A 13498-nucleotide genomic window follows, 5' to 3' on the forward strand; every position below is an offset into this window, starting at 1 on the left:
TCATGGCTTCCCCACACCATTAAAGCTGTTTGAGCATCTTTAGTTTAAAAAAAAAAAAAAAAAAAAATGCCACATGCCAGTAGATACATCCTACACATGTTACACGTGTATGTTTTAGGCTGGTTTCCTGGGGTTATGCAAAATTAATCAATCATACAGTAGGACTTTAAATACTGTAAAATAGAGCGATAGATATAGAGACAGACAAATATAGATCTCTCTCTCATATCTCTTTTCTCTATATATCTATGTGATGCCTTCTTGAAAGTATAAAAATAGTGATTTCTGTGACTGATATTAGATACTGAAATGGTGTGGATATGCTAAAATACCTGGCATCGTAAATGCTCACATTTGGTTCTCATTTTTCAAAATCATAGAATTTGCCTACAAGTGGACAGACCAGCTTTTCAAGCAGTCTCAGCCCAGATATTTTATTGTGTTTGGTCATCTGACAGCTTATACTCCAACCCCAAATGTCCAAACAGGCAATCACACTAGATTGTTTTAACTGAACCTATTGTATTAGTTAACAAATATTACAGCACTTTCAAGGATGCTGAAGCAAAGGAGTCTGTAGTAGCTGTGATATAAAACCATATGCGTAACGGTGGATTTGCACAGACACAGAGCATATATATGCTGTTTGTGTTTGCAGGTCACATTAGGAGACTGTAAGAGTGAGAGCGTGTGTGTCATAAAAATGAGCCAGTAGAAATATCCTACAAAGGGGCCCCTCAGCTGTGCCGGCAAACAGGAAACGGGAGTGCATTCTCACAGTTTCACATAGCTCTGCCCATTTTTGTGTGTTCTCAAACACTGTTTTCCTGCACTCTCCCAAATCAACCAGAGGCACCAGCCACCTCTCTACATTTCACACAAATAAAAACCACAACAATTTCTTCCATCTCTGTTCCTTACAGCCCACCTTTTTCTCTCCTTCCTCCTTCTCTGGTCCCAGGGCGGGCCTCAGTGCTAGACCAGACAGGAGGTGGTGTAGTGTTACTATGGCGCTTGGGGTCTTCCTGGAAATCTCCTGTGTATGAATGCCTGTTTATTCAGCCTCCGCACTAGCCCTGCTCTCCTAATTAGCTCCCACTGTACCTTACACTAGTATCAGACACAATCTGCCTCTTTTAGTTGATTAGTCAATTAAGATTCATGGTGTCTTTCAGAAAAAAAGACAACTGTTTCAGCCCCTTTTCACGATCTTTTCCAGTCATTAATAGATAATAACTGCAGTGCCTCGTTAACTGCCACAGTAATATTGAGGTAAAGACAATCTATAATCTGTGTGATCTTCTTCAGAAATGATCAACATGAGCACAGTGCAACAGAAAAATATGTAAAAGGTGCTAAAAAGTCAAGTGTGATAATAGAAAAGCCTGTTATAAATGGTGAATTTTAGATCTGGTACTTAATAGGGGTTAAGATAAAGAGTTGAAGTGTCAAATAAATACTATGAAAAGAAACGGCATGTTATATGTGCTAACACTCACTAATAACTATTCTCTTTCTACCCTTCAGGCCATCCTGTCAGCATCTTTGAGCAGTTCTAATCAGATTTCCCGCTGCCTATCCCTCATGACACATTAAGTCCCTCTCCCATCTGCTTGCTCATGCCGACATGAAGATCTGCTTCCAGGCTAACTGACTGTCCACCACATCCTACCTGCTTCCCTCTGATTGTTAAAACCACTGGCTTGGGGAGACAGTGAAGAGAGTGGGTCTGTAGCTGCCACAAAGCAGGAGTTAAAACCTGCAAGCTAAGTGCAGTCTTCACTACAAAACTACATTTCTAGGCATTTTTATTCAGATGGTTTATTTGTTGGGTTTTTTTTCTCCTTCAGATTTTCTTCCTCTCCTCTACCCTCTGAGGTAAGCCTGAGGACCCCTATGTGGAGGCTTTGAGAGGAGATGGACCATTCTTATGCTTCTTATTAGGTTGTAGGTAGTAGGCTCAGGTAGTACAGCAGAGCTGGTGGCCAGTAATGTTTTCAGTTGCAATATATTTTTCAACTTTAAAAGCAAATCCTTCATAATCAACAGCATAGCAATGAGCTGAGAATCAACTGACGCCTAGTGGCAAAAAGGTAGAACTGCATATACTGTGTGGTTCCCCTTCTGACAACAATGTAACACCCTCACACAGTCAGTGTCCTTCCTGCTATCACAAGATATCACACAGACTCGCAGCAAAGGTCTACACTGACAACTCCAGTATTAAAACATGCATAACAGACGCTCCTTTTATTCTGTGGTAAAGAAATCAAATGAGTCTTTCTTTGATGTTGTGCATCAATTGTACAAAAAACAAGCAGCAACAACTCACCTTTGGTAATCTGCTCTGTGGCCTGAAAAAACAAACAAACAAGTTAACAACAGATCAAACTTAAAATGATAAGATAAACATGTAATGCATTCCATGTAAGATCCAGAAAACAGTATGCAGTTTTGCATGAAATAATTTTTAACATTTTTGCTCATGATCCACGCAACAGTAATGAAGCAAACTAGTCAGGGCAATGCTAAGGGACAGGTAGTGCTCGTGTATTTAAACACTAAATTGATTAACGCTCGACACATTTAAGAGCTCCAAACAAGATTTAGTTTGCCGTGGTTTGACTGCTGGCACTCGCCTCATTGCAAGACGGTGGAGTTAAGTCCATCTGACAGATGAGGACCTGATTATTGCTGTGTTATTTAATTGAATAGTGTAAACTGTATTATTTATTAAGTTAATGAGGGAAAACTAGCCTGTAGCTTGTACTTTTTCCAGCACTAGCAAAAAAAAAAAAAAAAAAAAAAAAAAAAAAAGCTTAAGCACAAGCACAACAGATCGCTAGAAGAGGACTTAAGGTTAGGGGATATGAATATATAAATGTGCTGACATAGGAGCTCTATACACCGAAAACACTTATAATGTAGAGCTGTGCCTGGCCTTGTACTACATAGCATACTAGCATCTAAAATACTACAAATGCCAACAAGCTTGTTCTTTTCACCATAGAATAATCTGTAATTATTTATGATTGCTTTAGTCTATAAAATGTAGACATTTTATCCTAAAATTATAATTAGAACTAACAAAAAATATTTTCTGTGTAACCAAAACAAGCAGCACAACAGGTCAAATGTTGCTTGAGCCCTTGTAATGGAGACTACAGACAAAGAGGAGTCCCTGCATTAAACACAAAGTTAACTGGAAACTGGTTAAAAATAAAACATTAATAATTATAAAATCACTCCAATCCCTACCCAAAATCCAGCTGACTGCCAGTAACTGCTGCAATTAGCTGGAGTTTACAGTATCTTATCATATGATAAAGAACAGGAAGGAACAATTACAGCAACATGATAAAAGCATGTGGGTTTCAAAAACACTCTGCAAGCCTACCTTTTTTTGAGCAGCCTCTTTCTTTTTCTTCTCGTCTTGTTTTTTCTTTTTCTTATCTTCCATCAAATGGTTCTCTTCTTGTATTTTTGCTTCTTTTCACAGCTTAAATAAAAAGAGAGATGGAGAGAGATGGACAAGGTTTTACCCCAAGAACCAGTCAAAGAGAGGAGTACTTTGGCTCAGCAGAGTGAACACAGATGAAAGTGATTTCTTGACATTTTCTTTTCAGCTGAATGGTTCATTTTATCAGTCTTCAAACTGAAATCAGTGTGTCAGTAGCTGCGTTTGTAACACGTGACGATATGTGGACTAGTAAGACACTGAAATCACTGTCAGCTGAGGTGAATAGTTTTGATTATCGTCAACTCCAAAATCCAAATTCAATCAACATCTGTTCAGGATCTTCCAGAACAACCCCAAACCAATCAGGGTTAACTGCAACCCACAGCACTCAAAATGATCCACTGCCAAAGTTCTAATAGTACCTACTCAGCCCAACCTGGTTTCAGTTGTTTCCTAATACAATTGTGAATGGGGTCATTACAGCAATGTGGCTGAAAGATGTGACGTCATTTGGATAGAAAAACAAAACAAAACAAAAAACCACAAAAAAAAAAAAAAAAAATATGGTGGATGTCAAGGTTATAGTATACCTGCTTCTCAGTTTATGGCTTTTTCTCAGACTCTGGGACATTTCTCATATACTCGGGTTTGAAAAACTGAAGTTTTGATTTTCATGAAGCCACTCTCATGACTCATTGAGTGACGCCACTAACTAGCCAATTGGTGGCGTGCAGTCTGTTAACGTCACAGAACCCCAGCTGAGTAGGTACTAAACAACCACCTGGTACCAAGTACTCCAACCTAATGTAAAAACCCTAAAAACCAAAAGTCTTGACATTTAGCTTCAGCTGACTAAATGTCATAAGATTATGACAGAATAAATCTAAAGTTCATTCACTTGACTTAAGAGTAAAAGTTTGTTGTGATTTTATAGGTAAGAGTTACTCGGCACGTTTACAGATTGATATCAAGAGAAATAAAACAAAAGCAAAATGTGTCCATATGTCCACTCTTCTCTTCTTTCTCGCAGTTTTATGAGAAAGAGCATGGGAGCTGGCTGCCACCCTGTTTATTGGGATAGATCAAATTTCCTTTCTAATCTTACTGCACAAAAAGATTGAAAGTGATCCAATCAGAAGCAAACTCATCCCGCCTTTCTAAACAATTTAATTTGTTAATTTGTAACTCTGATTTGATCTAGTCTCTCCAGAACACTTCCATCTTGTTTTTATTCATCACTGTTTTTGTACTCGTGCATTCATTTTTATTTAGTCATCGTCTTGCTTCTGTTAAGAGAAAGAAAGAAGAAGAAAAAAAAAAAAAAAAAAAAAAAAAAAAAAAAAAAGGCTGACAAAAACTATCACAGAAATTATTGGTCAATGAAATTAAGACTGGACCCATGTCCATGGCACTTGTTTTGGTGGTAAACATGAGGCAGGTGCTTGTGAGTGACTCGTCCACAATCCACAGACGTAAGACTGTGAGTTTATTTCACATTCCACTTTTAAGCAGCATATTTCTTTAAGTGTGCAAAGATGTGTGCATACGTTTTTCAGTTGTCTTTAGGTTTTTTTCTGGAAGCTATTAGGAAGGCATTGTGGGTTTAGCATGTTGGTGCTCTTAAGTTGAGCCTGCCGCTCTTTAGTCTACACACACTCTACAAGACCAACAGATTCTAACACAAATAATGTGTTCGCACTACATCGAAACAAAAATCTCAAAACCTCGGGTTGTACCCTGCACTTTTAGTTTACGGTCTTGAGGATTTAAATGTCGACAACTCAAGCTGAAAACCATCTGCCAATGGCCTATTGTTTCACACTAGTTCGGTGGCCTTTTCAAAGCATGAGTGAAACAGGATGGAAATGTGCACTGATTTCATTTCAACCTTCCCGATTCCTTAGGTCCCCAGCAACACACCCGGCAAGTGTCAAGATCATCAGATAAACGGCTGGTATGAAAAAGCAAAGATGACACTGACACACAGACATACACACAGAGATTCCTTCATTTCTTATGAGCTACAAAAGCATCCAGCATCTATATCCAGCCTACACCAAGAAATGAATAAATAAATTACAGCTAGAAACAGTGTTTTAAAAGAAGGACATAGTAAAAATGAATTGGCCTGGGAAAAAAAAAAAAATCATATATACATTTGAAAGTCAAGTTGCTTGAACCACAAATGTGAAACTGCACATAAAACCTTCAGCTTTTTTTCCCCCTGCCAAGCCTAAGCTGCTGCAGGCGACAGCGATATGAGCCACTGCCTGGCAACAAGCGCTCCGGAAGGCCCGAGGTGAGCAGTCAGGTGGAGATAGAATGCGCCCTGAAGTGCTGACAGCGCTGACATTAGTCTGGTTGTAGAAGTTCAACAATAGGACTTCAAAAAAAAAAAAAAAAAAAAAAGAAAGAACAGAAAAAAGAAAGATGAGCTTGGGCAAGTAACACATAAGTTTCCAATTAAGCAGCTAAGTGAGGATTTTAAAGCATGTCTTTAAACCATGGGTTCAAGAGTACTTCGTAACTATATAAATGACTTGCTTATTGCCTTTACTGAATGTTTTTTTCCCTTAAACTCTATGTCAAAAAAAAAAAAAAGTACCAAAACATAGAAAAACAACAACCACAGTGCCAGAGATTATACCTAGGTATGTAATTGTGAAACACAGGTTTTCTGAGCTCTCTTTCAAATATTGTTTGACAACAAAACTTTCTTCCCTTTCATAACAGAGAGAAGAGAACTGCTGTCTCATCTCACTTCAGAGATCTGCATTATTTTTTTTTAAACCACAACAGCCACAAGTGAAATAGAAGGAGCTGCTGTGAACATTTTTTATATTTAAAGAGAGAAAAAAAGACAGTCTTGTCAACAGCAGCCTTCAAAAACATCCTGCGATTAGGTAACGGCACACTTTAATGAGCTAAACCTCAATATCATGCAATTTTTATAAACTCAATTGCCAACAACTTCAATAATATCGCTCAATCAGTTCAACACATGCCCTTAGCTGACTCTGATGCAGGCAGGCTGTGTCCAAAGAGCAGCAACAAGAAGGCCCCGTATTATAAACTGTAGCTCAGATTGTGAGCCTGACCAAACCATGCAAACACAGAGCTCCCATAAACTTGGCTATTAATTCATAACTGTAATCACGTAATTTTTTTCTCTAACTGGCTGATACGGAACCTGCTGAGTACAGCTGCCGAGCTAAATTTAGCAGGTGCTGCTTGTTTCAAAGGCATCAGTGGGACTTGTGTCACGTAGGATCATGGGAGAAGGGAGATGCTCCAGTTAATGTGAGCTGGTGTCAGCCACCAACCCACATGAGGAGCAGAGCGAAGCGTCAAAATAAAGTAAGTAAGAAACATTTGGTCCCTAAGCAGGATGAAGGATGTCTCCCTCAATGAGAGCTGTCGCTTAGCATCTTGGGCTACGTCCACACTAATAGTTTTCTCTCCGTTTTGGCCTCCCGTCCACACTGAGACGGCGTTTTCCCCGAAGGAAAATGCAGCATTTTCGACTTGTGCGTCGCAGTTTGGACAGCAAAAACTGAGACTTTCTAAAACGATGATACGTGTTAGTCATATGGTGCAGTCATGTGACCAATTAAACTAAGATAGCAGAGGGCATTATACAGCAGTTGTTTTGTTTTGTTTGCTCTCAATTTTGACAGCCCTATTAAAGAGGAATATCAGTTTGTACATGCTTCAGATAGCTATGATGCAAAATTCAGAGTTGATTCTCACTATAGGTGTGAATGTGAACATGAATGGTTGTCTCTGGGTGTCAGCTCTGTGACCGACCTGTAACTGGTCTAGGGTGACCTGCGACTTTAATGTGCGCTAAATAATATTTGTATTTGATTTAGGGCTGCACGATTTTGCATAAAATGAGAATCACGACGATTTTTTGGCTTAGAATTGAGATCACGATTCTCTCACGATTTTCTTTTCCAGTATAAATATTTATTGCACTTATTAACTGCACATCAACTTCGCAACAGTTGAGACTGAACATAAAAACAATAAATGTCTCACGTTTTGTTGTTGCTGCAAAACGTTGTACTGCTTGAAATTCCGTCTCCACCGTTGCTCGACGCTGCGTGTATAGAGCAGGTAGTGCAACAATAGAAAAATAGTTGCGGGACGGCACTGTGTAGCGTTTGTCTAGGGTGTTGATCATTTTCCTAAATCCCTCGTTTTGCACAGTGTTGATGGGAGCCATATCTTTGGTCAGGTGATAAGTAATAGCCTCCGTAATTTCTTTGTGCCTGCGGGAGTTCGACGGGTATAGGGAAGCGCTGTATAAGGTTCCCGTTATTGATGTTTGGGTGGTTGACCGGGACGGATTTTCTCCTGTCACTTTCTCGTCATCCCTGACGTGTTCTCCGTTGTTTTTTCCCTGCTAATTTTAGCATCATACGGCACAGCTTCTGTATCACGTGGTATAAGGCTCCGCCCTTGTCATTTGTTGAGCAGGAAGGGTGAGCGCTTGTTTTCATGCAGATTACGTCCCGGATCAAAATGCGGTACAATCACCGTCGTCCTTTTTTTTTTTTTTTTTTTTTAAATCGTTGTCATTTGGAAATGAGATCGCACATAAGTATGAATCGAGATCACGATTTTCTAACGATTAATCGTGCAGCCCTAATTTAATTCACTGCTGAATTTGTAAGTTTGCTCACTTACAAAGATATGAATGGTCTGTAATTTTGAAAACATATCCTCCAAGGGTTACAAAGTGGTAAGATGTTTCCTGTAGTTGGTCACCATGTTTGCACATATCTCCAGGGGGATTTTGAACCACTCCTCTTTATTGTAACTCCTCAAGTCCTTTATCTTTCTTGATTTTGCTAATGTTACTATGACCAAACAACTCTTTCTCCTCATCTCTGCAAGTACATAAATTCTTTGTGTAGATGTATGCACTTTGACTACGAGAGCTATCTGGAGATCCGGGGATGAAATATGGAGCATCTTGAAAACTTCTCTCTCTCTAATCTATTTCCATGCTGCAGCAGCTGATCCTGAACAAATTGGGAACTGCCTCAAATCTTTGAAACTTGATTTTCTTTACATTTTTTTTTACCCCACTTACTTTCAAGATCTTTAAAAAAAAAAAAAAAAAAAAGAAAGAAAGAAAGAAAGAAAGAAAGAAAGAAAAAAATTTAAAAAAAAAAATCACAGGTATCCACAAACTTATTCCCCATGATGACCCCTGAACCTGGTAAATCAATAACAAAAACAACAGCAATATTAAGCAATGAGATCAACAGATCCTAGAAGCCAATTCAGGTTGCACTTGTCACTGCTTAAAGAGACTGCAATCACTCACCTAATCTGAAACAGCTGATCCTAATTTTAGGGATTTGAAGGTGTGAAACTAGTCTGTGTATACCAACTTATTTCAGTGTGACTTGTCAAATATTTCTTCATTACTGTTCATTTGAATGAAGAAAATGAAGTGATTTTAAGTCTCTGTTAGTGTATAGCACCTTTCTTAATAGGCACTGATTCAATGAAGATCTGGATCAAATAAATCACAAAAAAAGCAGTCTTAATGGGATGTACTTTTAACAAATGTGCAACACGAATATGCTATGAATCTGTAGTGGCAAAGCACTGCTCATGATAAGGACACCGTTCAATAAGCTCAGCTCTGTTGTGGAATTACACCCTCCTGTCAGAACAACAGGATTAGAGCTTGGTGTCCCTCTTAAAACCAGACACACACTCAGACACAAAAAAGGCAACACACACTGCACATAGACCAAGGGCAGTCTAACAAAAGCAGGTGTAAAACTGGTTGAAAATGTGGAGTGGAGATGGAGAGGAAACTCAATAGATGAACTGTCAAAACTGCACACGCTGCTGCCGTGGATGTGTAAATGCCTCACTGCCCCTCACTGTACCACTAAAGAGGAGGGGGGTGCTACAAACGATGAGGCAGGCTTGTGCGTTGTGTGTGAGAGTTGGGGGAAGGGGTGCTAGACGGCAGTCACTGGGCACAGAGCCAGGAATGCCATCGCTGCAAGCCAAACAAGAGAACGGCGAGCACTCGGGAGAAGGCTTGCTAACAACCGCAGCAGCAGCAGCCGCAGCAGCAGCAGCCACAGCTATGGCAGCGCGTGTAGCGCCCTCTGCTCGCCTGCACGCCGGGCGACGCAGCTTTTCAAGCCTGCTGATCAGTCACCGCACTCAGCAGGTTTTCAAATGCAAAAACCTCAAGCGCATTGGAAAGAAAAGAGAGAAAGAAAAGGAGCAACTTTTTGTCAGTAATGCGCTCAGATTGTGTGAAGGTTTAAAATCTGCTGGGTAAGCACTTACAACGTCTTTGTGCTCTGCAAAGAGGATTGCACTCTGTAAACTACTTGAAGCTATTCTCAGTGTAGCCATGTTAATGCTTTCTGACCCGGACTAATGACGGGGGAAAAGAGAAACTTGTGCTGCACTCCTGGTGCTATGTAGAGGCCCTAAAATAACTTGTATGGACAAACTCCAAAAGCACACAGTGTCAGCTGCTCCAAAAGTAAAGGGAACACGTTCACAGGGTTAGGTTGCATGTTGACAATTTCTTTTCTTTTTTCCCCCCCAACAGATCAAAGAAAATCCTCAACAAATGCTTAATTAAAATGCAATCATGCAGCTCTGTCACAGTTTTTTCACATTGTTTCAGATTTTTATTTCTGAAAGGGGCAATTAGGAAAACACTTTCATGCAGTATTTGTCCAGAAAACAAAACAAAACAGCTACTACTTCAAAAGAAAAAAAAAAAAAAAAAAAAAAAAAGAACAAATGAACGAAATAGAATAAGAGGTTGTTTCTTACTGAAAATGATAGAAATAACAGAACCAAGATATGATAATAATTTCCTCTGGGATACATTTCTTAAGAAATTCTTGAACTCAAGCAAACCAAATATGTGGGGGGCTTTTTGTTTTTTTTTTTAAAGGGGAGATAAAATTACTCAAAAACATCTTGCAAGACAAAAGTAGAGTTTTGTGTGTGAAATCAATTAACTGCCTTCATAAGAAATCAAGCTCATCATTTCCACTGAAGACTCCAAGCGAGCATCTGATCGCTGACACAGAAAACAAGCCGCCAAACCAAATGACATAATCTGGCAAAAGCAACCCCTCATCCCTCCAGTCCAGCTCTAAGCAAAATAACCCGTGAAGACTTCTGAACTGAAAGTGAGGCTGTGACCTAAGCTGTATAGTAATCACAGCATTTAGTAGTCTGTTTTTGTTATCAAGCCCCCCTTTGGCGCCTCTCTGTGAATACACACTGCCTCTTTCAGGAGGACTGGGTGCTGACCGGGGGCCCCAAACCTGGCAGGGACAGAAAAGACCTCCAGCCCGCTTCTCTTAACCCTTTGCCAGGTCCAAACACACACACACAAATTAAGGACTCCAACGCATTAGTAAAACAAGCGGACCTCAAAGCTTGCATCAATCTGCCCTCTACATGCATCGGGGTACTGGTATCCCCAGCATCAGCCGCACACACTGTCTTCTAATGGAGAGTGTGTGTGTCCCTACAGGATGTCAAGCTGCAGGAAAAAGCCAGGTACAGATAACTGGTGCATCTTAAGGGTTACACTGGTCTCTGATGGGAAACAAAGAACTGAGAAGAGATTTCCAACACATATACTGTATAAATTATTGAGCAGTCTGGGAGCAATTTCAACCACAGCGCCGGGGTTATAATCAAAGCATTGAAAGGGGGAGAGTTTTTGCATCTAAAAGTAGGCAGAAAGTGAGGACCAGCAGTTACCAACTATTAAAAAAAAAAAGCCGAGCGGATGAGGATGCATGAGGTGCAAGCAGCAGTCCTAGTAAATGAAACAGAGAGCGGCCGTACGAGGGCATGAGTACAATAGGTAAAACCCTGGTGGCTAATGCGTTTAAACCCAGTCAGGTGATGCAAGCTAGATCCAGCCACCTCTCTGTGCAGCACCGAGGATATTTCGGCTTTAATGCTCGTGTCAACTCTCTTGCACGGCAGCGCAACAACAAGCGTCCCACCAATGTCTGCCAAGCTGCTACACATACGACAACTCGACAAGCGACAACACAGGGCGCCCTTGAATCACCGCAGCTGTGCAGCCACGGTGTTTTAATGACGAGCTAGCTCAAGTTAGGAACATACTATGAAGAAAACCTCCGTGCTAACCTCAGCGACCGCGCTAGAAGTTAAAATAAGCTCCAGTGTGCACTCGACAAATGCGATATATACAAAAAGGGGGGGTTAAGCAGCACTCACGAAGAAGACAGCACTGATGTCAAAGTGGGCTGAGCTGAAAATATTTTGATTCCCAGCTGCCATGTTTGCTATCGAAACTCGCCACATTTCCCCCCCAACAAGAAACAAAAACGCGACAAGGCACATCTCCGTCGCGGTAAACCTCACGGACTCGGTGATAAATCCTACCGTGAAGCGTTCAGTCGGTTCTCAGCAGCGGCGGAGCCTCTGCAGCCATTTTGTAGTAACTGACCGGAGCAGGAGCTCGAGACGGTTGAATCGGTGGTAACGGGGAAGGGGGGCGGAGCTCCACCTTGCCATGTGATCTTCAACAACAAAACAAACTGGTCCCACTTCACATCGCTCCGCCCAGGCGTTTCCATGACAACTGCAGCTCCTCCATCACTCCCCTCTCTGTGCTGCTCGCTTCAGCTCGCAGCCGTGCGTGGACTCGCCTCCCTTCACCTCCCCCACCTCTCCTACCTCCCCTTTTCCTCACGGTATACGGTGTAGATTCAACGAAGAAAGTACGCACATATAAAAGTCAGTAAGCTCCGTGTAAAACGTGAACTGTTGGGGGGGGGGGGGATAATAAGAAACATAACAGCGTTTCAGCAGCGCTGGCACCTGCGCTGTGTTTTAACGCCAACAGAGGGCACAGTTTGTTTTACAACGCAGATAGCCTCGTCATAGTCATAATATACATTCGCACTATGAAACGGTGAGAGTTTTATTTATTTATATATTTTAATCTTTCTGCTGTTAAAACCAGTTCAGCAGGGAAACGTAACAGAACATGCAGTACAAATGATATAGGAATGGATGTGTCCAGTTTAAGCAACCAAAGAGAGAAACACTGTGCATCACAGCATTTATCTGAGAGCTTTAAGATTTAAGCTTGTAATAGGTTTGTGAAAATATGCAAAATCTCTTTATGAATTATGTTTTTTTATGTGCATTTCAGGTTTGTTTTTCGTTAGTAAGTTTCCAGAGAAGATGGGTGTATTCATCAAGGGTCATAAGAAGGTCATAAGAAGAGTTAAGATAACATTGTTACAGAGGCATGTAGACATCTCTGTCCGAATAAACATGTGCACTAAATGCAGTCATGCATTCCTTTCCTATGCAAGCTTTTCCCCACTGGGAAAAAAGCCATCCATAACTTGAAATTTGGGGTTGCTATCTCAAACTTTTAACACAATAACTTAGAATTTTAAGCCATTTTCTCAATTTTGAGTTATTTTCTCAAAAGTTTGAATTTGTAAGTTGAAAAGTTGAGATATCTAACTTGAAATTTTGACTTGATGGCAATTTATTTGTTTTGTTTTTTTGTCTGTTTGTTTGTTTCTTTGGTGCTCAGGAATCAATCTTCCATATTTTCTGCCCTATCTTAGTCTTATCTTAGTTAGGCATAATCTTTTTTTTCACACTTAATACAATAACTTTGGTACTTAACAACCTGTAATGATGAGAAAATTGACCTTGCAAGACACTCAATGAGCTAAACAGCATGTTGTAAAGGGAGGTTTTAATCTGTGTAGACTGTGCAGACTGACAGTACCCGTTTTTAAGAAATAATTATAAGATTAATAATAATAATAATTGTTCCTAGTCAATACTGATTGACGCAGTTAAAATAAAGTGATTAGACTACACTGTGCAGTTACATGAGATGTTTTTATTTACTCTATTTCTAAAATTACAGCATGATTTGCTTTCCTCTTTGGGATAAATTCAGCAGCACTGAAAATGTGTGTTTCATTTTTAGGGAAATAAAACAATTGTGGTTTA

The 13498-nt window shown here is 40.2% G+C and overlaps 1 protein-coding gene across 5 annotated transcripts in view; it reads right to left on the reverse strand.

The window, feature by feature from the left end:
* Positions 1-12128, reverse strand: part of tnrc6c1 (trinucleotide repeat containing adaptor 6C1) — a 48205-nt gene extending 36077 nt beyond the window's left edge. For all 5 annotated transcript variants that reach the window (XM_085454031.1, XM_085454030.1, XM_085454028.1 and 2 more), the window contains exons 1-3: positions 11897-12128; positions 3398-3499; positions 2333-2354 (exon numbers count right to left, since the gene is read on the reverse strand). In XM_085454031.1, coding sequence (XP_085310157.1) covers positions 2333-2354; positions 3398-3460 — 85 coding nt within the window. In that variant the 5' untranslated portion in view covers positions 3461-3499; positions 11897-12128. The remainder of the gene's footprint in view (positions 1-2332; positions 2355-3397; positions 3500-11896) is intronic.
* Between the last annotated feature and the right edge of the window lie 1370 nt (positions 12129-13498).

The sequence above is a fragment of the Copadichromis virginalis genome, linkage group LG4 (assembly GCF_057382275.1).
Source record: "Copadichromis virginalis isolate Kocher_CV1m ecotype Utaka linkage group LG4, C_Virginalis_male_GT1.1, whole genome shotgun sequence".
Classification (NCBI taxonomy): Eukaryota; Metazoa; Chordata; class Actinopteri; order Cichliformes; family Cichlidae; genus Copadichromis; species Copadichromis virginalis.